This window comes from Mixophyes fleayi, chromosome 7 (assembly GCF_038048845.1).
Source record: "Mixophyes fleayi isolate aMixFle1 chromosome 7, aMixFle1.hap1, whole genome shotgun sequence".
In the NCBI taxonomy this organism is placed as follows: domain Eukaryota; kingdom Metazoa; phylum Chordata; class Amphibia; order Anura; family Limnodynastidae; genus Mixophyes; species Mixophyes fleayi.
The window spans coordinates 22897207-22923196 of NC_134408.1; the positions used below are offsets into that span (position 1 = coordinate 22897207).

The 25990-nt window shown below is 41.3% G+C and overlaps 1 protein-coding gene across 1 annotated transcript; it reads left to right on the forward strand.

Annotated features, from left to right (window-relative positions):
• The first annotated feature begins 289 nt into the window (after positions 1–289).
• LOC142098644 (NADPH oxidase organizer 1-like) lies at positions 290–24576 on the forward strand. Its single transcript, XM_075181474.1, has 8 exons — positions 290–432; positions 1352–1432; positions 2992–3067; positions 16286–16463; positions 20075–20274; positions 20373–20483; positions 22080–22197; positions 23843–24576. The coding sequence occupies exons 1-8, from the start codon at positions 373–375 to the stop codon at positions 24426–24428; spliced, it is 1410 nt and encodes a 469-aa protein (XP_075037575.1). The 5' UTR covers positions 290–372; the 3' UTR covers positions 24429–24576.
• The last annotated feature ends 1414 nt before the right edge of the window (positions 24577–25990 follow it).

Below are 25990 nucleotides of genomic sequence, written 5' to 3' on the forward strand. Positions count from 1 at the left end.
CATTGGGGGACTTACCAGAGACCATGAACAGCCCACCCCAGGGAGTAATCTCTGTGATGGAGTTTTTCGACTTGAAGTGGAAGTATACTTAATAATTTAACATAGCCTATTAAAAAAAATTAAAAATTGGAAACAAAACTGCGATATGTTTAATTTTCTTGAAATATTTGGATTGGCACTAGAGTTTATTGGTCTCTTCTCTTTGTGAATTGCATAATGGGAGGTTAACATTGGGAGGTTTAAATAATACAAGAGGGGCTGTGCTCTCAGTGACTGTCTTATGATCGCCCAGCCCTTTGCCTCTGTCTACGACATCCTGAGCTGTACAGGTGAGCAGATCAGTCACAGCGCAGGTGAGAGCAGAGAAGGAACATGAGCCGATACCCAGTGGAGGCTAAATCTATTGGATTGCTGCAGCATGGGAGACAAAAGGTAATCTATAGTACCTGAGATGCTTCATTCATGTGTGTAAGCCATGTAGCTTTATGCTACATACTTCCCATTCCTCAGTAGAACACTCGCTCCCTCTTATGTTCTCATATTCCACCTGCACAAACCCAAACTTACATTTCTAATCAAGTTTCTGCAAAGTCACAGAGGGCAGATGCAACATAATTTTAATGAAACAAAGAATTTGCACCAATACATGGTAAAAATTGCAATTTTGTCTCTGTACCTACTTTTGCTTCCTATATATCAGTACTATAGAAGAGCAAATCTTCAGCCATTCGTATTCCACGTGTTAGCATAATAGTTTCTTTCTCACTGAACTGATTTATAAATGTTTTGTTTTTCTTTTGAACGTTTCAAATTTCATTTGAATGAAAAAAAACAACAAACAAAGTTGGATATTACATATATTTGTTCATGATTTTTAACTGGGGTGTTTCAAAAATAAAACATTTTATTGAAAAGAAAGATATTGTTCAGAAATCTAAATTTGGAAGCTGATTAATTATATCTGCAGGATATAATTTTAGTGACAAAACTGCATTGAAGTTTGATCTGAATACTTTTGGCTTTAAGTGAAATCGGTGTTGAGAATGTAACTGGGCTGTTTTGTTGAGATGAAGCTAAATGTCACATAATCAAAAAGAAACAAACATGTACTTTACTCCCTTTGCTAGATTAAAACAAAACTTTAAGACGTTTGTGCATCAATACGTACAGAGAAAAGTGTCACATTCTATTTATTTTGTTACCATTCTCTAGTAACACCTTCTGCTAAAATATACGAGAGTGCTAAGAATAGGAAACACATTTTTGAAGGCTACACAACATTCTTAAACGTTATTGTCAGACTTCGCTGACATTTACAAATGAAATGATATTATGTTTCTTGTATTGGCAGCTCTACATGTTCTGCATTCTGTGGTCTGATCGCAATAATATTCGTATATATAGAACATATGACGATTTTAAGGATATTTCCGTAAGTAACATTAATTTATTGGTTGCTGTGCAGACACTGGGGAGAACTATTATAATATGGAAAGTATCATTGAAATTGTACGCAGATGTGAATGCAAATTCCCCCTTGTAGTACCTTGGTGTGAGGACATTCTATAATAAGATCTTATTTGGTAATATTAACTCTGTTATATGTCCATTTGTGCATGTGTTGGGCTGATTCATCAAGGCATGTAGTCTGAGCGCAACCCGAGTTCAGTATTATACGCACGTATTTAGGCTCTGAGTACCCAAAATTGAAATCATCAAGGCGCGGATCTCAAGATACGGGCGCTGTTGAATTCGGGGGCAGGTCTGCTGTGCTCTACTGCACAACATGCTGCAGGATACGTCCAATCCCTATGTGGAATATAAATTTGCTAAAGAACGCATAGGAAAATAAAAAAAAATTGAATTAGTGTCACCTGCTAAAAATAAAGGCATAAATGATAAAACAGTTTAAAGAAAAGTGTTTTTTCATTTATTTTTTTCCATGAAATACATTTATTAGAATGTTGTTAATGTCTACTGAATATAAAATACATTTTTACAGTTGCTCGTGATTGCAAACACATGTTATAGCATGCATACGAGATTGTCATCACTACTGATCAGGACTAGGTTGGGTACACACTACTGGTTTTTCAATCAATTATTGGGCCATCCCACCATAAACGACCGTCCGGCCGATACAGCATTAGCGTCTACGCTCCAATGATGAAGCCCATTGTATCGTTTGATTTGATTTTATAGACAGACTAAAAATCTCATTCAACGAAGGAATAATGTCGTTCCAATCCTAGCTCCTCAGCTGGAGCAAGAGATACGAGCAGGCAGCAGAAAAACAACAACGTTTGGCACGCTCCTACTGTACGTTGGCTACGGCAAAACATCCCTTCCCTACCCAATTCAATCCCCAAAATCGTAGGCTGAAGTAAGCGTCCTTTGCGTACGAAGACGCAGCGTATAGGGCTTCTTTCAAGGACGTATTTCCGGTTCTGTGCAGAGTGATTTTGCAGACGATACGCTAAAAATCAGCAGATGCATGCCTTGGTGAATTAGGCCTGTGTAGTATAAACTTTTTATTTACTATTTATATTTTTTCCAAAACCACATAGTACGTTACAGTATATATTTGTACTATGCATAAAATAGTCTACAAATCACAAGGGTATAATGAGGTCTAAAGACCGTAGCATTAGAAGAATGCTTTTGTGTACTAATTTTCCCTTTTAAAGCTTCAGCATCTTGAAAAGTATCTTTTATTTTGACTTGCTGCAGCTACGTGACAGAAGTAAAATGGAGGCAGCCATTTTGTGGGAGTTTCCAATATCCATGAGAATGAAGCCTACTCTCATGAATATTGGACCACTCCACAAAATGGCTGCCTGCTTCGTGTTTCTGTGACTGGCCCTTGTTCATAAAACTAGGACAGGCTGCAGCTCATGCATGAGGGGATTAAGGTGCAAAATGATGCAATGTATCCCTCTAGTAATTACTGGGTGAGGACCTCTCTAGTGTAACCTCTCTTTGTTCATTTAGAAACTGCTTACAAAAATGTTCCCTCTAGAGGCTGGGCTTGTCAATAAAGCTGACAGAATTCTTCCCATACTTAAAGGTAAGTGGCGGATTTACTCAGGAGGCATAAATTAAAGACACGCTACAATGTGCATGACAATGTCACGGCTGGAAGCATCGGAAGAATGCAGTTATGTAGGTGTAATACATAAGCTTATTGACTAGCATGACTATTGCTACTGTCACACACCACACAGCAGAATGCTCACCATGTAATCTCTGTGAGCACCATATCACAATTCTCGGATTTGCTTCTCGTGTCAAGCAAAAACAGGAAAGCAGCTAAGAGTTGGAAAACTGTGGCTTTCATTTAATAAAACTGTGCACCATGAACGTAAAATGGGAAATTACATTTTCGAAGTCGCGGCTTCAATGCAAAAAAAATCCAAACAAAATAATGTCAAGAGCTAAATGTATTGAAATGTATGTAGGGAAAGCACCATGAGCAATTCATGGAAACATTTTTCTAATCACAGTTGGAAGATGTCTTGCAGTATCTTAAGTTTTTGGGCTTGTGCACACAGATGCACTGGTAAAAAGCATTGGAACACATGGAATGTACCTTAATATTTAGTCCTACAAGTGGTACCACACACTAAAAACTATTTAGGTCTGATGCCCAGACCTTTTATTTTTGCTGCTAGTCGGATCTCTTCCCTCCTGGTACCGCTGGCTTCACTATCGTCAAAGACCAAGAGGTATTTACTTCCGTCCAGCACACACAGTGTTAACACAAGCACGGTCCTAAGTTGCAGCAGAAAGTGATAAGCAGGATGATACAGAAGATGAAGCCTCTGCACTCATCTCATCATCTTACAGTACAACCTGCCCCCTCATATCTATTCCCTCCCAACTTATCTGGTCCTTCTCTCCAACTGGGCAGCACAATGACTCAGTGGTTAACACTTATGCTTCACAGCGCTGAGTTCAAATCTACCTCTCCTCCCCATGACCTCTCCCTTTCTGTGCTATAACATGTAACCATCTCTCTGCTATTTCCACATAGATATCCCAATACTACCTAAAGCTCAACATGTCCAAAACAGAGCTTGTTACCTTCCAAGGGTCACCCCCTACCCTCAGATCTCCTTTATTGTCAATAACACCACAATTTCCTCCCAAGCCCGCTACTCAGGCGCGGGCTGGCAAGTTTAAGCCCAGGGGGCGCACAGTCGGCCGCATCACATGACACGCGATTCGGCCGCATCATCAATGACGCATCGCGTGTCATGTGATGCGGCCGCCGGTAATAATAAGGTATTATTGCATCCGGGGGGGGGGAGGGGGGCTGGGCAGGTCGCCCTAACAGTGGTTAGACTGAGCGGCCCGGGGGACTGATACCCCCCTGCCCCCCGGCTAAGCCCGTCCCTGCCGCTACTTTGGTGTCTCACTTGACTTCGCCCTCTGCTTTATTCCTCACATCCAAACGCTATCTTAGAAATATTGGCACAATACGCCCTTCCTTACCAAGATGCTAACAAAACTCTTATCCACTTTCATCATCTATTGCCTCTCCTCCTCCCCTAACCCATCTATCCCCTCTTCAGTCCATTGTAAATGTTGCAGCAAGACTGATCTTCCTCTTTCTTCACCACTTTGCAAATATCTACACTGGCCTTATATGTCATCTAGAATACAATTTAAATTACACACCCTTACCTACAAAGCCTTCGACAAGTCCACCTCTTTATGCATCTCAAATTTGATTTCGAAATCCTCTCCCTCTTGCCCTCTTAGATCTAACTCTGACCTGCTCCTCGTCTCTGGTAACCACCTCTCCCACTTGTGGAATTCCCTACAGACCCGATTTACCTTGAATGTGAGACACTAAGCGGAGTAGATTTGATAGAAATCTCCGCTCATTTCTACTGTACTTGCCGGCAATGTGCGCGCCGCGAGGTCTGTGCGCTACATCGCCAGCAGTTGAATTCCCTGTTTCCCCCTTACTGTGTACGGGCGACTTTCTAAACCAGGCTCTTGGTGTGGCATAGCCCAGAATTTGCAATAGTGATTTATTGGACTCATGCAACTTTACAACGTTTCTTAAAATGGGTCGCATAATTCTGCATCTGTAGTCGTATTTGCAGGCCAAGGAAGTAGAGTGCACCATTTTACTGTGCACACTTAATTTACAATGCTGTGTACTGTGATTTACCATGGAGATGAGGATAAAAGGAAAATGTATCTCTACCAGCTTTGGGATGGATCTGTCCTATGCCTGGGGGAAGGGACTCAACCCATTGTTGCCTTGTGGAGGTTAATGGGATACTAGTATAATGGTGGGGACCATCATCATCATCACCATTTATTTATACAGCGCCACTGATTCCACAGCGCTGTACAGAGAACTCATTCACATCAGTCCCTGCCCCATTGGAGCTTACAGTCTAAATTCCCTAACATACATGCAGACAGAGAGATTAGGTCAATTTTGATAGCAACTAATTCGCCTACTCGTATGTTTTTGGAGTGCGGGAGGAAACTGGAGCTCCCGGAGGAAACCCACGCAAACACAGGGAGAATATACAAACTCCACACAGTTAAGGCCATGGTTGGGAATTGAACTCATGACCCCAGTGCTGTGAGGCAGAAGTGCTAACTACTTAGCCATCGAACCAGCAAAGGTCGTCTCCAGTTGCTCTCAGTTCTACAAGGAGAGGTTCGGTAAGCGGAAGTCTTGTATATTATATATGTTGCAGTGTCCTATTGAGTATAAACATGACTGAAGGGAGAGGAACCGTTACGACTCCTGGCTATCACCCTGGAGTTCTGGCCACAATTGGGAATTTGTGTCCTCCTTCATATCTGGCAACTAGGAAATCCATGATTTCAATAGGTTAACATGTATTCATTTACTTGAAGAGAGTATTTTCACTTTCTAATTAAAAATTTTGGCACTTTATCTTTTTTTCTGTAAACATTTCCACCCTGCTTTATATTTACCCTAAGCCTAAATGCACATTGTTTAGATTACTCTTTTATCTTATTTATACATGATTTTATCTTAGTCTTTAAGTATATGAATTGAGCATGTGTGGGCTTTACGCCCAGGAAACCTTTCGTTGTAATACATTTAATAGCATTGGTGTTATGCCATGTGTGGCTTTCAATGGGCCATCTCAGGAGGTCAGCCAAAGACCAAACTGACATGAATTATTGACACTATTATTCAGGGTGCCTTAGTTACAGGAAGCTTCGGGTTGCCCATATGTTAACCTTTAACCAGCTGGCATGAGCCATAAGTCAACCCTGGTAAGTACCTGGGGGTCCAGATTCGTAAAGGAGACCAGGAGATCAGAAGTCTAAGAACTTCCTCACATCTCTTTTCGATTTCTCATTAGCTTCCAGTTATTATGTTCTATCTATTTGTATTATGGTAGCACCAGGGCCGGTGCAAGGTTGCCCGGCACCCTAGGCAAAGCTTAAGCTTGCCGCCCCCCCCCCCCCCACCCCCACCCCCCAAATAAGAAAAAATTATATTTCCCAGCCACTAACACACTTAAAAATAATAACTCTTACCTCCTCTTGGCTGGCTACAATGCAGTCCAGATGTCTGACGCAGCACTGATGTCTGATACAGAATGCTGTCCAGGCTTCACTGCTGCCCAGGAGCAAACACAGGATATCTAGAGGGAAGGCTCCAAATGCTAGACTTCAGAACAAAACAAATGAAAGAAAAGAAAACATGACATCACTCACCTGTTACACGCTGACATGTATCCCGCTGCCCACCAACTTCACTCACACTTGCCCATCTGCCCACTAGCTGTTCTCACATATGTCACCCCTTGCCCATCAGCTTGTGTCACATATGCTAGCCACATAACACCAGCTTTACTCACATGCCCCCCTGCCCACTACTTGGCTTTTTTTTTTGGTATTTGGCCACTACTTGGCTCTCCTCTGTTGCTGTCTATTAATGTATTCTGTAGATGATATATTAAATATACTAACACATGCAAATAAATAGAGAAAGGTAATCTAAATGACAGATAATCCAGACCATTCTATTTTATTTGCATTTGTTAATGTACTCTGCAGATGTAAAATTAATTATACTAATAGAGGGCAACAAAGGAGAGCCAAATAGAGGGCAAAAACTAATACACATAAATGGTTCCTTAACTATCCTAGAGTAGCCCCAGCAAGGTGAATTAAAGCTGTGCTTCATTATGCATCGCTGCATTTTGTCACGGCACTATTTTAGTATAAAGACCCCATAGTCTCTAACTCAAGGACATTTCTAAGTGTAATCCCCCGTCTCCCTATTTTCTCCAGCCTCCTCCTCCCCCCCCCCAATTTTCTGTAGCATCCATTCTCCTCCCTTTCTGTAGCCTCCATTCCCCCCATTTGTATAGCCTCCATTCTCCCCACTTTGTAAAGCCTCCATTCTCACCCCCTTTGTATAGCCTCCATTCTCCCCCCCTTTGTATAGCCTCCATTCTCCCCCCCTTTGTATAGCCTCCATTAACCCCCTTTGTATAGCCTCCATTCTCCCCCTTTCTATAGCCTCCATTCTCCCCCCTTTGTATAGCCTCCATTCTCCCCCCTTTGTATAGCCTCCATTCTCCCCCTTTGTATAGCCTCCACTCTCCCCCTTTGTATAGCCTCCATTCTCCCCCCTTTGTATAGCCTCCACTCTCCCCCTTTGTATAGCCTCCATTCTCCCCCCTTTGTATAGCCTCCATCCTCCCCCTTTGTATAGCCTCCATTCTCCCCCTTTCTATAGCCTCCATTCTCCTACCTTTGTATAGCCTCCATTCTCCCCCCTTTGTATATCCTCCATTCTCCCCCTTTGTATAGCCTCCATTCTCCCCCCTTTGTATATCCTCCATTCTCCCCCTTTGTATAGCCTCCATTCTCCCCCTTTGTATAGCCTCCATTCTCCCCTCTTTGTATAGCCTCCATTCTCCCCCCTTTGTATAGCCTCCATTCTCCCCCTTTGCATAGCCTCCATTCTCCCTCCTTACTGTAGCTTCCATTCCCCTCTTTCTGTAGCTTCCGTTCTCCCCCTATGTATAGCATCCGTCCCCCGTCCCCTCCTGTTATCTGTAGCCTCCTCTTTCCTGTACTCACCTTAAATTCTTCATTTTCCTTCCTTTCTCTTCTTCCTCGCTTCTGTCTTCTTTCTCTGTCTCCTCTACACTGGCAGCGTCGTGCGTCGTGACGTCACGACGCTGTCAGGCGCTGGGTAAATTTTAAACTGCGGTGCTGCTACAGTGCAGCACCGCATTATAGCGATCGAACGGGCGGGCGAGCGGGCGGGCAAGCGGGCGAGCGGGCGGGCGCATTTATTTAATTATCACTGGGTCCCCCACTTCAGTGCCGCCCTCCAGAGCCCGGCGCCCTAGGCAACTGCCTAACGTTGCCTAATGGGAGCGCCGGGCCTGGGTAGCACCCCATTTGGGATTGTTCATTTTATTCTTGTTTACATTCTGTAGATGTTATTTGTTTAGGTCTTCTTTGGACTGTGTCAAATTTATATCACATGTGTAACGAAAAATTTATAAATAAAGTTTTCACACACAAAAAAAGGGAATACAAGGCAGGAATTAGCCATAATGTTGTATGTACTCCCCTAGTTTGTATGTGGATCTCACATGGTTCTAAAAGTTCTACAGTGGTTCTAAAGTGATCTGAAAGGAGAAATAAAGTCAAAACAATATTAATATGGTAATAAAAACTGTAAAAATCTACCTACAATGTTTATGTTTTGAGATATGTAAGAATTCTGCCAAATGACTCACAGAGCACTAAAATACAAGCAAACATAAACTCATTATTTATACATGTATATTTTATATGCCCAACTAACTAATTATCTATTGGAGAAAATAAATTATAAATATGTTTGTAAAATCCCCTTTAGCTGTTAATCTTTATCTAAATACTATTCAGTGTTTGTGGGTTTTACAAGAAGGAAATGTTCTTTAGTATAAGTGTTAATAACTGTGTGGGTTTTAAATGTGAAATATTAGGTCTGCCAAAAGCAAATACTTTAATTTATAGATCATTCTAATTTTGGTTCTTCAAATGCGACATCCACTTCTTTTTTATATAATTAGATATTGATCATATTAGATATTGATCATAATGATCATTCAACATACTATTGTCATATGACAAGTGGGTACATGTATTAAGGGAAATATGAATTAAAGAGCAGCGCATGTCCACTCTTTACTCCATATTTGCTTCCTCTTGTCCATTCTGTGTGGTTGTCGGCCGGGGCATGCCTGGAGTGTTTGTATCAGTGATAAGCAGTAATAAACAAAAATTCAGATTTGTCACCGCGTGGGGCTCTCAGTAGTAAATACGACCCAGTGTTGAGTTTAGATCAGGTATAGGTAAGAAAGCGGAGAAGGCAATCATTTGAGCTACTGTGATGTCACTGGCCCCGTCCCTGTGCATGAATCTGCACAGGGCATTTCTGCAAAGCAAGTTTGTCAGTGATTCTGCTCTGCTGTGTGTGAGAAGCACCTCCCTTCCAGTGGCGCACGCAGGGGGGGTTTCTGAGTCTCTAGAAACCCCTTCTGCGCTAACTAAGTGGCCACTGTCCTATACAGCAGCTGTGGCGCTGTCAAAGAAGCGTCCGCGGTGGTGCTGTATTGTATACTGCACCGCCGCAGACGCTTCTTAGACAGCGCCGCGGCTGCTGTATAGGACAGCGCTGGCGAAACGGAGCTGCTGCGCATGCGCATCAGCTCTCTTTTCATGTTTTTTTTTTTTGGGGGGTCGGCGGGGAGAAACCCCCCCCCCCCCGACAATCCTCCGTGCGCCCCTGCCTCCTAACATGACAAACAGCTGCTTATGAGTGAGAGAGAGCATGTTATGCCCACACACATGGAGGGGCAGCAGCCAGCAGCTTCGTACCTGTGATATACTTGGAGCGTGTGGCTATAGCAGACACTTGCTGCCGACGGCTGCACAGTATGTGCAGTTCCGTCCAGCCGTGACAGGCAGGGACAGTGTGCTGCCCGGCTGCTCTGATTGTGTTTAAAACACAATCAGAGCAGCCGGGCAGCACACTGTCCCTGCCTGTCACGACTGGACGGACCTGCACATAGTGTGCATACGCCGGCAGCCAAAGATTTTAGAAAGGGGCAGGGCCTAAATCGCCTTCCCCCTAAATCGCCCCGGGTACAGTAGTTTTCTAGATCCGCCCCTGGCCATCACTGCCATAATCCCTCTGTTCTCCCAGCACACATACGGTTCTACACAAAGTAAGAAGTGTGGGTGAGTGGGTGTGCATACAAGCAGAGGAAGTCTAGGGTGCCCAGGGTATGCCCGAATTGACCAACCCCCCAGCCATGTGCTTATGAAGATTAATCATTCCCTGCTCCTTATTATTATGGATTAATTCTGGAAACAAAGAAGTCTTTTCAAAGTCAGAATTTTATTTCATACGTGCACGGAGCTTGCAAGTACAAAAGTATGCAAGACTAAACACTAGTATAATAATGGCAGTTTTTATAGACATGTTCACATCCTTACAGAAGCATGCAGAAAACAGATTCTTATCTGCTAGGTGTGGCTTAAACATAGCTAAAGTGTCAAGCAAACAGTATAAAGCATTGTCTAATGAAAGCATGAACAATAACCGTTTCATATTGTCAAGGCCAGAAGGAAACTATAAATCAAATTTAGGAGATAACATGTAACACATATTAAAACAAAAATCACATTCTTCTGCATATTTAATTGTCAAGTCCTTATTCAGACTAAAAGCACAATTTAATCAATTCTATATTAACTCTTTCTATCCCTAAGCAAATTAGCTTTTATTCAGTATGTACTTTATTGCTTGTCCATACTATTTATTAGGGATGTGCACCGGCGACTTTTTAAGTCTCGTGTTTTGTGTTTTGGATCCGGATTTTCGTTATTTTTGGGGTTCGGATTTGTCTCGCAAAACACTTGACGAAAGGTCTCGGTTCGGATTTAAGGTTTTGGATTCGGATTTTTTTTGAAAAAAACATAAAAAGTTTAAAAATCAAGTTTTTGGGCTTATTTTCACTCCTACGCTATTATTAACCTCAATAACATTCAATAACAAGCATTTCCACTAATTTACAGTGTATTCTGAACACCTCACAATATAGTTATTAGTCCAAAACGTTGCAACGAGGTATCTTTCTGGACTGCGTAGAGGAGTGGGTCACCACAATATATATAATAAGAAAACCCTGAACTTGTATGATTCGCAGCAATAAATGTACCTGGACTGCGTAGAGGAGTGGGTCACCACAATATATATTAAAAACCCTGAACTTGTATGATTCGCAGCAATAAATGTACCTTGACTGCGTAGAGGAGTGGGTCACCACAATATATATTAAGAACCCTGAACTTGTATGATTCGCACCAATAAATGTATCTGGACTGCGTAGAGGAGTGGGTCACCACAATATATATAATAAGAAAACCATCAACTTGTATGATTCGCAGCAATAAATGTACCTGGACTGCGTAGAGGAGTGGGTCACCACAATATATATAATAAGAAAACCATCAACTTGTATGATTCACACCAATAAATGTACCTGGACTGCGTAGAGTAGTGGGCACTGGGCACCACAATAAAAAATATATAGAAAACCTTCAACAGGTCAGAATTACACCCAAAAATAGTATCTGGACTGCATAGAGGACTGGCCACTGGCCACCACAATATAATATATAGAAAACCTTCAACAGGTCTGAATTACACCCAAAAATAGTATCTGGGCTGCATAGAGGACTGGCCACTGGCCACCACAATATAATATATAGAAAAACTTCAACAGGTCAGAATTACACCCAAAAATAGTATCTGGACTGCGTAGAGTAGTGGGCACTGGGCACCACAATAAAAAATATATAGAAAACCTTCAACAGGTCTGAATTACACCCAAAAATAGTATCTGGGATGCATAGAGGACTGGCCACTGGCCACCACAATATAATATATAGAAAAACTTCAAACAGGTCAGAATTACACCCAAAAATAGTATCTGGACTGCGTAGAGTAGTGGGCACTGGGCACCACAATAAAAAATATATAGAAAACCTTCAACAGGTCAGAATTACACTCAAAAATAGTATCTGGACTGCATAAAGGACTGGCCACTGGCCACCACAATATAATATATAGAAAACCTTCAACAGGTCAGAATTACACCCAAAAATAGTATCTGGACTGCGTAGAGTAGTGGGCACTGGGCACCACAATAAAATATATAAAAAACCTTCAACAGGTCTGCATTACACTGCACATACGGCTGCTCCTCCATCCTCTCCATCATATACATATTGGAGTTTCAGCGTGTGACAACCTCTTGTTTTTGATAATGTCAGTGCATTTTGAATATTTTTCAATTTGCCCCACACCACTGAATGTACTTTATCTATGATACGCATCTATCTATCTTGACTGCGTAGTGTGGTGGCCCCGGTACACAATTTGGTACCGAGGCCACAATATAATTAAAAAACCCTCCACGGGTCAGAATTCCACCAAAAAAGGGTATGGACTGCGTAGTGTGGTGGCCCCGGTACACAATTTGGTACCGAGGCCACAATATAATTAAAAAATTGGGCATCAACTGTCACCGTTGTTTAATATCTGATACACCTAAATATGGACTGCACAGTGGAGTGGCCCCGGTAGTAAATTTGGTGCCGGGGCCACAATACCTCCTCCAACTTCCAAGTGTAGTGTTTATAAAGACAGACAGCGTCGAAGTGTTATTAGTTGACTTTCTTAACCCTAAAATTGTCCCTGTTGCAAATATTCGTGCAATGGACAGTTACTTTTTTATTGAAAGACTCAAGCTTTCAAGTGTAGTGTTTATAAAATATAAACAACAATACAGTAGTTTTAGAGCACGTCAATACCTCTTGTTTTAAATTATGACAGGGCATTTTACTTTTGGTTTAATTTCTTGAATTTGTTTAAATTTGGTTTTACTTTTTGAACATGGCAAACGACTGTTGATTGGTCATATAATGCAAAAAAAAAGTTCCAAGATGGAATTGTCCTTGGGCCCTCACACCCACCCTTATGTTGTTTAAATAGGACATGCATACTTTAACAAACCAATCATTTCAGCGACAGGGCCTACCAAACAACTGTGGCTGAAATGATTGGTTTGTTTGGGCCCCCACACCAATAAAACAATTCATCTCTCCCTGTACAAACTAAACAGGCTCTACTGAGGAAAGATGTGGTCCTCATCCTCAACCTCTGATTCCTCTCCCCCTACAGTGTGTACTTCCTCCTCCTCACACATTATCAATTCGTCCCCGCTGGACTCCACAACCACAGTCCCTCTGTACTGTCTGGAGGGCAGTGCTGTACTTCATTGAGGAATTGATTATTCAATTTTATAAACATCATTTTTTCAACGTTGTGAGGAAGCAACCTCCTTCGCCGCTCACTGACCAGGTTCCCCGCTGCACTAAAAACTCTTTCCGAGTACACACTGGAGGGAGGACAACTCAGTTAAAAAATAGAGCCGGTTTGTACAGGGGCTTCCAAACTGCCTTTTGGAGTTCTACCACGTCACTACCTCTAGTTAATTTAGATTGCAAGGCTTGTAAATATAAATACTTTGAAGATAAAAAAAAGCAGGCTGCACAGACTGTGGAGCTAGAAAGTGAAATTAAATGGACCATGTTACTTTGGTGGCTATCTATGCCCCCCCACGCTACACTTGTAGTTGAATATAAATAAAGCAGCCTGCATAGACTGTAGAACTAGAAATTCAAATATACAAAGAAATGGACAAAGGCAGTTTGGTATCTGTCTGCATCAGATCCCCTCTCCACTAGGAGTAAAACAGAAAACTTTTCAGCCGTTATATAATCTAGAATATAAATAGAAATTGAGAAAGGCAATTTGGTATCTGTCTGCATCATAATCATCAACATCCTCCTCAGCGCCAGCTACATCAATATCCTCCTCCCAGTGTACAACATTCACACCTTCATTAGCCAAATCTGTAACTGGACTGTGGGTGATTCTTCCAGCATATGCAGAGCGCGTGCTGCAAATGCTGGATGGAGTCACCTCTTCCCGTACAGTGATGGGAAGGACAGGGTTCACAACCAACAACACCCTTGGACTCGCCTTGGGGATTTGTGATGTCATCTGTTTAGAAGGCAGAGTTCTTTGCTGTTTTGTTGTTGTTGCTGACAGCATAACTCTCTTAAATTTTTTGTAGGGGGGGGGGGAGGAGGGCTTAGATCCTTGGGTGAAGCTGGACCACTAGTCATGAACACAGGCCAGGGCCTAAGCCGTTCCTTGCCACTACGTGTCGTAAATGGCATATTGCCAACTTTACGTTTCTCCTCAGATGATTTTAAGTTTCTCTTTTTGCTATTTTTTGAGAACTTGGGCTTTTTAGATTTTACATGCCCTGTACTAGGAGATTGGGCATCGGGCTTGCCAGACGACGTTGATGGCATTTCATCGTCTATGTCATGACTAGTGGCAGCAGCTTCAGCATTAGGAGGAAGTGGGTCTTGATCTTTCCCTACTTTATCCTCCAAATTTTGGTTTTCCATTATATGTAGCACAAGAGAGCGTACCCCTAAAGCCACACACACTCGGCAAAGCCTTTAAAAATTATATGCGGCACAGGAGAGTAGCACTGGACTTATACTGCTGAATCAGTGAACTTTGTAATAGCAGTACCGCTGGACTTATACACTGCTGAATCAGTGAACCTTGTAATAGCAGTACCACTGGACTTTTACTGCTGAATGTGTGAACTTGGTAATATTGCAGTACCAATGGGCTTATATACTGCTGGATTGGCTTTGCAAATTTGGTTATAATTTTTTTTTTTTTTAATTTTTTATTTTAATTTTTTTTATAACTTTTTTTTTATTTTTTAAAAACTTGGGAATAATGGGGAAATAACTATGCCCTTAGAAGCACAGAGCACAGGACACAGCACCACTGGACTGAACAGGACACAGCACAGGACCCAGCAGCACCACTGACCTCAGAAGGACAGAGCACAGGACACAGCACCACTGGACTGAGCACAGCACAGCACAGCACAGCACTGAACAGCACGAGATATAGCAGGACAGAGGACCACCTAACACACCCTCCCTCTACCCTGATCAATGCCCGAGTGAAGATGGCGGCGACTAGCGGGGAATTTATAGGATCCGAGTATCGCGAGATCTGACAACGGGATTATGAGTCAGAGCCTCAGTTTCAGATTTGAATTTGGCGCCAATACCCGGATCTGTCTCGGATCCGACTCGGATCGGCAACGTTCGGGTGGGCTCGGATTTCAAAAATCCGAGTGCGCTCATCTCTACTATTTATTCATTCTCAATCATGCAATGTCTGACTTTTATACTAATTTGGCCACTAGGGGAGTATTTGATTATAAAGGACATGTCCAGTTTTGTACAATCCCCACTTTGACTTTGAATTTAGATCAGTGCAGTTCCCTCCATGGAGCTGAATATCTCTACCTAGATCTATAGGAGAGGATTGTATGGGAGCTGCTAGACTGCAAACATACACTATGCAGCTCCATGCTTCTGGTATGGGTCCTGGCAGGCCCGGCGCTCCCATTAGGCAAGGTTAGGCAATTGCCTAGGGCGCCGGGCTCTGCAGGGCGCCTCGAAATTAAAAAAAAAGTGAAATCCACGGGGAGTAGAGGAGGGAAGGGGCTATTGAATCTTACCTGCATGATGCTGCTCCTCTCTGCTCTGTCTTCTCCCCTCCGCTCACTGACAGTGACAGGTCGTGATGATGTCATCATCACGGCCCGACAGTGTCTGTGAGTGGAGGGGAGAAGACAGAGCAGAGAGGAGCAGCTTCATGCAGGCAAGTTAAAGAAAGACATGGGGAGGGGTGGGGAGGGGAGCTGAGGGGAGGGAAGCGCAGCGGCGATTTTTAAAGGGGGTGGGGCGGCGATTTTTAAAGGGGGGGGCGGTGATTTTCACACTGTGCCTAGGGCGCCAAGGACCCTAGCACCGGCGCTGGGTCCTGGAGGAGGTACCAACCTCCCCATATGTCACATTGAGGGGGGGAACAGATAACACAGCCTAGGGTTTATCCAAAACGTGGTCACACCCTTTAACTTGGCAGAAAAACAATGTTCCTCCCACTTATATATGCTAAAATAAAAATAAATATATAAATAAAAAATGAAATGTAAAAACGGAAACATAAACTCATGTATAAATTAAGGGTCTTTAAAGGCTCATCTTTCCCTAAGCCATCTTTGTTTTCCGTTTCTCTTTAAAGACATCCCGGTGCTGTTCTGGAGCAGATTCTCCACGCGTTTCCTGGACAGGCTCCGTCTGTTAGAGATTTATTCCCAGGAGCTTCTTCAGACAGACGCCAAGATTTCCCAGTGCAAGGACGTTATCCAGTTTTTCTCTCCAAACAACCAGGATCTGACTCCATCTTTCCCAGAAAACAGGTGAATAACAGTGTACTGTACGTAGAAAGACTTACAGACAAGCAACTGTAGAAAAATATTAGCCTACAGGCAAATTCCGTAGCGCTTTACAATTGGGAACAAACATTAATAAGACAATACTGGGTAATACATACAGACAGAGAGGTAAGAGAACCCTGCTCGCAAGCTTACAATCTATAGGACAATGGGAGTTTGAAACACAAGGGCATGTGCTACATCATACTGCACAATGGACCAGCTAGAGTGCAAAGGTAAAAGTACTGAGTGGGCTGTGTGTGTAGCAATGTTGGTCAGAGGGTTGTTGTCTTGTGTTAGCTGTGTAGAGGGTGGTAAAAGGGGAGATTAAGATGGTGGTTGAGGAATATTATAAGCTTGTCTGAAGAGGTGGGTTTTCAGAAAACGCTTGAAGGTTTGAAGACTAGAGGAAAGTCTTACTGTGCAAGGGAAGGAATTCCACAAAGTGGGTGCAGCCCGAAAAAAGTCCTTTAACCGAGAATGGGAGGATGTGATGAGAGTGGAAGAGAGACACAGATCTTGTGCAGAACGGAGGTGTCGAGTTGGGAGATATTTTGAGACAAGTGAGGAGATGTATGTCGGTGCAATTTTGTTGACGGCCTTGTTTGTTAGTAGAAGAATTTTATATTTGATTCGTGGAAATACAGGCAGCCAATGTAGAGACTGACAGACTGGCTCAGCAGAGGAAGATTCACCTGTAAAGCTTTCTCCGTTGCTCATGTCTATATCATATTACTTTGTGGGCGTATTTTAGAATTAATTTCTAAGTCCAGCCCACTATCGCTTTAGCATAACCTCCGTCATTTATTTAAACTTGTCCTTTTTTCCCCAAAAAGTCTGCTCATCGGAAACCATCTTTGCTGCTTTTTAATTACATTGGTTGAAATGCAACTAAAAAGGGCCTTTCCTGTATAAAGTCCACCTGAAAGTATAGGCTGAAGTTCTGTCTCCACCACCTCTGAGGATGTATAAACATTCCAGTCTTTGTTTGAGGGAAGAAAAATTCTTCTCTCCTAAGCAACAATTGTTCCCCAAAATACACCTTCTACACACATGATTCTCATTTATAATAGCCTCATCCCACAAGAGAAACTTGTTTTCAATTTTGTCAGGTGGGTGCGTCGTCCATCCAGCAATCACCACGGAATCACCGGATCTCCCCGTCTTCTACCATGAGAAGGTGCCAAACTCGATGCGCAGATCTGTGTGATTCCAGTAAAAAAAATGTTAATTTGTACAGAAATTAGGTGCATGACTTCTCAAAGCATCATTGGTGCTGCAGATTCCTAAATGACCTCCACTGTCTATTGAGTAGAGTAATGTCAATGGATGGTAACTTAATACTTTATAATAACTAATGTCATATGCTGGAAGTCCTCAAGAGGTTGTAAAATGCACAAAAGATCTGAAACCAGTCAATGGGCAACACTATAGGAGAACTAATATAGAAAAAGAAGTCTGCCTACAAGTACAGATGTGTTTTATAGCATGTTTGTACTATGCACATTTATTACATGTATGTGACTCTCATCCATAATGCAACTTAGGGCTAGATTTACTAAACTGCGGGTTTGAAAAAGTGGAGATGTTGCCTATAGCAACCAATCAGATTCTAGCTGTCATTTATTTAGTGCACTCTACAAAATGACAGCTAGAATCTGATTGGTTCCTATAGGCAACATTTCCACTTTTTCAAAGCCGCAGTTTAGTAAATATACCCCTTAGTCTCCTGTCTAGATCCTAGTGGCCCCAAATTACTATAACCCATTACTAGTGCACATAATATGTGCCACATATCACATACTGTACAAGTACCTTCTCACACCCACACTCTCGCTCCAGGCAGATAATCTTTCTCTATCATTCATTGCTGTTTTCTTGTTTAACGTTTTTTCATAGCATAGATGTTTGTACATTCTATAGATGTTGTCAGTCTATTGTGTTTAATTCCGTCACTAGAGATTTATCACAACTCTGTCACCAGACAACCTGGGGGGGGGTGGAAACAACCTTGTACACATTGATTTGGGTAATTTTTAGAGGAATGTCAAGTGGCTCCTTACAGAGATGCTGTATCTCTTAAACTGGAACTCAAGAAATAAATAAAAACAAGGCAGCGCTAAATCCTCTGAAAAATATTGAAAGATAAAAATATAATAATATTTAGTTTTAAAAAATTACACTAGCGATTCTTGGATTAAACACATTGGTGACCTGTATTTAAATTGGAAAAGTCAATTGTCCACTTCATTTGTCTCAATTGTCTTATTTACTAAGATGTTAAGAGATGACCGGCAGCTAGTTCTCACCACTCCTTTGTGTTTGTAACAGGCTCCATAAATCGCCATTAAAAGGTAATTTCTAGTTTCCAGCATAATATAAACCTACTTGGCTTTCAAATGCATAACTGCGCCGACCCACATATAGAAAATCATTGACGCATTTCAATGCACATGGAAAATCATTGACGCGTTTCTCTGCATATAGAAAATAATTGACGCGGTTCTCTCATTGACGCATTTCTCTCCACTATAGTAGCTTCAGCAGAAGCGCACAGTCATGTGATCAGTCCTTGCATTGTCCATACGCCAGAGAGACAAAGGTTTACACATTACTTGAAGTTGCACCATAACAATGGTTTGTCTTATTTTTCATTCTGAACAAAAAAAAAAGCAGATTCAGCTCAATTGGTAATGCCAAAGTACAAGTATTGTTAAAATAATTTGGGTGGAGGTCTTAAAATGTCAACACCCACTGGCATTGGGAAAGTTAGTGAACGACTTCAGAGTAATATGGTTTCACCCAGTGGTCAAGTGGAAATTTAGAAGTGGTGGTATGTAATGGTAATGTAAGTTAATGGAATGTGATAGTGTTACAATGAAGGCAGTAGTAGAAGGTGCAGTATGGCATACCACCGTATACACCCCACCTCCACTACCGGTTTCACCCTGTCGTACACCAGCATGGACAATGCAGATACACTTTATACAGTCCTTTCTATAAGACAACCACCCACTTTAGACTTTTTTTTTCCAAGAGACAACACCTAAAACATTCAAAATCAAAGGACAAACAATGTATTTTTAGTTTGGTAGACCTAGGAGTATATTTACTAAACTGCGGGTTTAGTAAATAACCAATCAGATTCTAGCTGTCATGTTGTAGAACGTACTAAAAAAATCACAGCTAGAATCTGATTGGTTGCTATAGGCAACATCTCCACTTTTTCAAACCTGCAATTTTGTAAATATACCCCTTAGTGTCAATTCAAATCAGCAATTCACACAATTCTTCCTTTTGTTTAAAAATATAAAGGTACTTCTGTTTTAAAATAAATTACAAATACAGACAAAATAGATATAATAATTAAATATCATTTGCAGTACTTTTTTTTTTGATGGACCAGGATTTGGGAAACAAAATATCTCCCTTATCCCTTGCCCTCTGACATTCAACTTTGTTGGCACAACCGGCTCACCATGCTTCCGATAGCTATAATTATTTGTTGAAGTTGACTGCACAGATATTAAGAAAGTTGTCTAGTCTCAGGAATAACGGCTGAAACCGTATCATGAAACAATCTCTCGTGTTTGCAGCTTGGTGATATTACTGCCGGAGAACGACCAGGGACAGAGCAAGGGGACGAGCCCACCCAAGGTCTATCAGCCCACCTCCCAGCCCATCATCTCAGAGAGGTATATCTGCATCGACACATTCGAAACCAAAGACACCAAGAACAGATCGTTCAAGGTCCGGAAGAACGAAGGTCTGGATGTCATCATCAAAGACACCACTGGTAGTCGCAATACTTAATTGGAGTTAAAAAAAAAAAAAGAATGAGTCTATATATCAATGCTCAATATGTTACAGTACATTTCTGTCACTTACTTGTAGGCTGGTGGCTGGTGGAGAATGAAGACAAATGTTTGGCGTGGTTTCCTGCTCCTTATCTGATAAAGTCTGAGCCTGTAAACAGGAACACAAGGAGAAAGTCATTCAGTAGTGGTAAGTCTCATCGCAGTCATTACTAGTGGAAGCTGTCTTGTAAAGTTGGCCTAGAACTCAATAGAAGCACACTTGGGGCCTGATTCATTAAGGATCTTAACTTGAGAAACTTCTTATTTCAGTCTCCTGGACAAAACCATGTTACATTACAAGGGGTGCAAATTAGTATTCTGTTTTGCACATAAGTTAAATACTGGCTGTTTTTTCGTGTAGCACACACATATCAACTTTAAATGTCAGTGTACAAATAAGCTATCAAGTATTTGTGTGCTACATGAAAAAACAGTCAGTATTTAACTCATGTGCAAAACACCTGCAACCGAGGACGCCAAATTTGATATGACCATAAACATATACATAAAGTATTTATTTATGGGAGGTCTTAATAACTTGTGTATATTTTTCATGGAGACACATCAGTATCAGTTTTCCAGGCACGATCTTAATGGTGCCATTTATCAAATCACAATTTTGCAGTTGGCTCAGTGACAAATACAATTGCTAAAACAATTGCTGGATGGATTAATCTACACTGGAATTGGTAAGTTTTAATCGCTCTTTTTCTTGGAGCTCATCTAGAATATCACTTTAACAGAATCTATTTGTGTCGTTTTCCAAATGGATTGTGAGGCAAATATACATATGATAAAATACAGCCATCTAGGGATCTATTGATCCAACATCCTTTATAAAGCACAGCTAGGCCATTCATCATCATCATCATCTATATATTTATTTATATAGCGCCACTAATTCCGCAGCGCTGTATGGAGAACTCATTCACATCAGTCCCTGCCCCATTGGAGTTTACAATCTAAATTCCCTAATATACACACACACAGACTGAGAGAGAGACCAAGGGCAATTTAATAGCAGCCAATTAACCTACCAGTATGTTTTTGGAGTGTGGGAGAAAGCCGGAGCACCAGGAGGACAGCCACGCAAACACGGGGAGAACATACAAACTCCACACAGATAAGGTCATGGTCGGGAATTGAATTTATGACCCCAGTGCTGTGAGGCAGAAGTGCTAACCACTAAGCCACCGTGCTGCCCACTAATCCAAACAATGTTTGTCAATCTCAATTAAAACATCAGATTTTGACATCAGCATTAAGGAAAAAATACTGATGAATGTGAGGATTTGTCTATAAAAATTAAATAAATTTAAATAGTTAACATTCCATACATCAAGAAAATGCTCAGACCATGAACACGTTGGTGGTCTTGCTACAGCTCTTAGACATACTAGAATGCCCATTGTAAAAGCGAGTGCCCAACATGGTAATACATCTTCTGTAACATCCCATGAACCACCTTCTCGTTAATCCACGTCAGTGCATGAAATGAACACTGTGGCCGAAGAACAAATTGTGTGTTCTCAGAATCACCCCCCATTGGCCAAACCAGGCTTCGGAACCACTGCCTTAAATTAGCAGTTTGAAAGAGTTGGTGGAAAGTGAAGTCGGTTTTAGCATTCCCAAAAAGTCTAACTAGCCCTTAACAACAATTTTCCTCTCCAGTTTCCAGGCCCTTTTGCGTCTTTGTCTGTCAATGTATAAGTATACTGTTATATTTAATATTTCATTTCTCCAGGTACATATTACTATGCAGAGAAGGCTTACGTGGCTCAGAACTCAGATGAGATCTCTCTGACAGTCGGAGTTGTTGTGGAAGTGATTGAGGAGTCTGACATTGGGTGGTGGCTGGTCTGGTGAGCTCTTCCATAATCTCGTATCATAACATGTGATCCATTTGAAAGAGAAGTAATATTACTATTATTAGCATTTATTTATTGGAGGCCTGGCTCACTTCTGGAATATTGAAGACGTTACATTCATATCACATAAGGAGGAGACACATGTCTTAAATATATCCAATGTGATTGTCACCTTCACCTCCAAACAAACCTCCAAACGAATCGAGACAATGTAAAGGTTTCGTTTCCTAGAGGTGTATAATTACTTACACCAGGATCTGAACATTTGGAGGGCATCCTGGGAGACTTCATGTTTTAGTCCCATACACAATATCATCTGTTTGTGGTAGGATTACATCCATATATTTGATGCGCTCTTGGATATGTTTTTATATTTTAATATATTTTTTATGCTATTAAAAATTTTATATTTACAATATCGCACAAGATATAAATTTTTCCCCACTGTTTTTCGGATGCCTCATACACATACTGGGGAAATGTTCGTCACTAAAACACTTGAAATCTGGATATTGAAAAATTCTTAAAACACAATGCTCTCAACATTTATATTGTTTGTCAGTACACAGACAATGGGAGTTTGGAGGTGAAGGTGACAATCACATTGGATATATTCAAGAAGGCGTTTTGATAAGCACAGAAAATAATTTGTTTTTGTAAGTGCTCTCCCTTAAGGGGAAGGAATTGCTGGAGCAATTGAGAATACCATCACTAAGAACACTAAGGGGTATATTTACTAAACTGCGGGTTTGAAAAAGTGGAGATGTTGCCTATAGCAACCAATCAGACTATAGCTGTCATATATTTAGTACATTCTACAAAATGACAGTTAGAATCTGACTGGTTGCTATAGGCAACATCTCCACTTTTTCAAAGCCGCAGTTTAGTAAATCTAGCCCTAAGTTCTTTCATGTTTAAATCTTACGTTGTTTATATAGTATTACGCTATGTTTTGGGGGGTTTTCTCTCTTTTTTATATATGTTAATTTTTCTATGAATGCACGATTGATACAGAAGAGAAGAGGATCTATCCCTTAATACAACATAAGTATCATTTGTTACTTGTATTCTACTATTAAGGTTGATGTTTATAGGCGATATTCAGAGTTACTGCGCTGGAGCTTAGCCAGGTACGGCTTACATCAGACAATCCTGCTGTTGCAATAATATTATTTTAGAATATAAAACCTTTAATCTCTTTGGTGATGCGGTGAAAATTAATATTTTTAGAACAAGTCTAGCTAGCATCTGGCAGTATTTTGATTGGTCACTGGTGGTCTAGAGCGGAAAAAACAGATGGTAAAATTAGCTGAAGAAAAGGAATTGTTTTGTGTCGTTGGTTAGTATTAAAAAACAGAGACATTTCTCGTGTGTGTGTGTGGGGACGACGACACAGAGATAAATCTTTTAAACTTTAAAACAGGGAAAGTTGGTAACTAATTTAAAAGACAATATTTCTCATGTGATTGATGGTTAGATGTCGAGACATTGTACAGTTTGTTTCACTCAATATCCCAGACAGATACAGCATGTTATTTTGTGAAATGTTATTTATTTATTTATATGACTAAAGGTATTTTTGTGTATTTGTAAATCTATTTCTCTATGATAAATGAGTGATATTTTCTGTCCCCGCTAGTTACAACGGAAGATTTGGATATGTTCCGTCCATGTTTCTCAAGCCATACAAAAATCCTCACCAGAACTTGCAAGTCCCCTTCAACCATGATAGATTTGGCTCCACCCCGAATCTCTTGAAGGCTTTAAGAGATCTAGATAACAATAACAATCTGGGCCTGAACCAAAGTGGGAGCGTTGAGGCCAGGACCCACAAGGCCCAACTACATCGGAGGATATCTAGATCCTTGAGTGGCCTGAAAGACTTACCTGACTCATCTGCTCAGAATTCCGTCAGGTCAAGCAGACGAGACAGTTTTTATGTGGAGTGGAACAAGCAAGACATTGTGGCATTGAGATCTACTTCGGCAAAAGAGGAGAATGCAAATTTATGTAAGGATGGGACTGTAGGAAGAGCTGATCTCATGGAAGAAAAAGAATGGAAGGATCCTGGATTTAATTTGAAACCTTCATTGCCTAGAATTGTTGTCTCTGCAGACAACAATGGCCCCACGCCACCACCTGTGCCAGAGAGACCTTCACTGCAGGAGATACGCTCTAAATGTACCACCATAACCAGGAAGGCTCTGCTACAACAAAATGTCTGAACCGGTGCTAAAGAGTAAAACTAGGACTCCCATGTATCACAGATTTCCCTTCCACATTAAGGGGTGAATTTATCAAGCTGTGGGTTTGAGAAAGTGGAGATGTTGCCTATAGCGACCAATCAGATTCGAACTGTCATTTTGTAGAATGTACTAAATAAATAACTAGAATCTGATTGGTTGCTATAGGCAACATCTCCACTTTTTCAAACCCGCAGCTTGAAAAATTCATCCCTAGGGGGTAAATGTATCAAATCTTTGAGTTTGCCAGCGTGTTTAAATCGCGGCAAATCGTGGGTGTTTACCCGCGAGTTTTGAAAAAAAAAAAACCTGAAATGTATCAAGCTGCGATTTTGACACCGAAATTCAAACCCACTGGTCATCTCTGGCGATTTTGTGCGATGTAAACACTCCCGAGATTAGCTAACTCTCCTGTGTTTGGCAAACTCTCCTGTGTGAGTTGTAAACACATCACTGTTACACCGACCTGTCAGGCAGCTGTAAAAACTGTAAAGAATAGTTCAAAGTGAAAAAAAAGAAAAGTGTGGGGTCCCCCCTCTATTCATGCTTAACCCTAGTGCTGCCTGACTAGTGCTGGTAAAGTGAAAATTGGGGGGACCCCACGCAAAATTTTTCCCCGATTTTCACGGGACCAGCACTAGTCAGGCAGCACTAGGGTTAAGCATGAATAGAGGGGGGACCCCACACTTTTCTTTTTTCAACTTTTATCTATTCTTTACAGATTTAACACTGCCAGGGCAGTGTAACAGTGATGTGTTTGTACAACACGCTGCTATCAAGCAGCGTGTTGTATCTGGCGTGTTTTGATGCAAACTCTCCTGAGTTTGCTAACTCGCAGCTTCATACATTTGAGAGCTGTATAGCTGCAGTGGCAAACAGTGGTGAGTTTGATCTCTGGCGATTTTGCAAATAGCGATTTTGACAGAAGCAGAACTCTGGCGATTTTGCATGAAATCTCAGCTTCATACATCGGCAATTTTCAACTCTCCCGAGAAAATCGCTGGAGTTGCAAAATCGCATTTTGATACATTTACCCCTAAATCTTTAACTCTCATTGTCCCATAATTCAGACTCCAGATGAGCCAAAATTAAGCAGAGACATGCTTTATATAACAGTTATACCTTAGTTTGGTCGTAAAAGGATGTATGGGGGCTTAACAAATCTCAGGTCACAAAAATGTCCCAATTGATACTGCACTAAGCAAAAATTGCATCTGATTTCGCTGCAATGGTGCTCTGCTCTACGTGTATTTCATATGTGCTTTTAAATGGCTGCCCTGACAATTATCAGCCTCTCTCCCTTAGTTGGTTTTACCAGGTCAGTCAATCTCTTATGAAATATACATTCTGCATGGCTGCCATTGGTTAACATGTGCAGAGATATCAACCTGACCCATTATTTGGGTCAGGATGTTTGTGCCCTCTTCATTTACCACTGATCTTATGAATTAATCTGTGCTCCATTCATTTATTGAATTAAATCTTTGATTGAGCCAATGCGAGTCAGTAGCTGGTAAATACCTACCTCCCAGAATTCCACAATT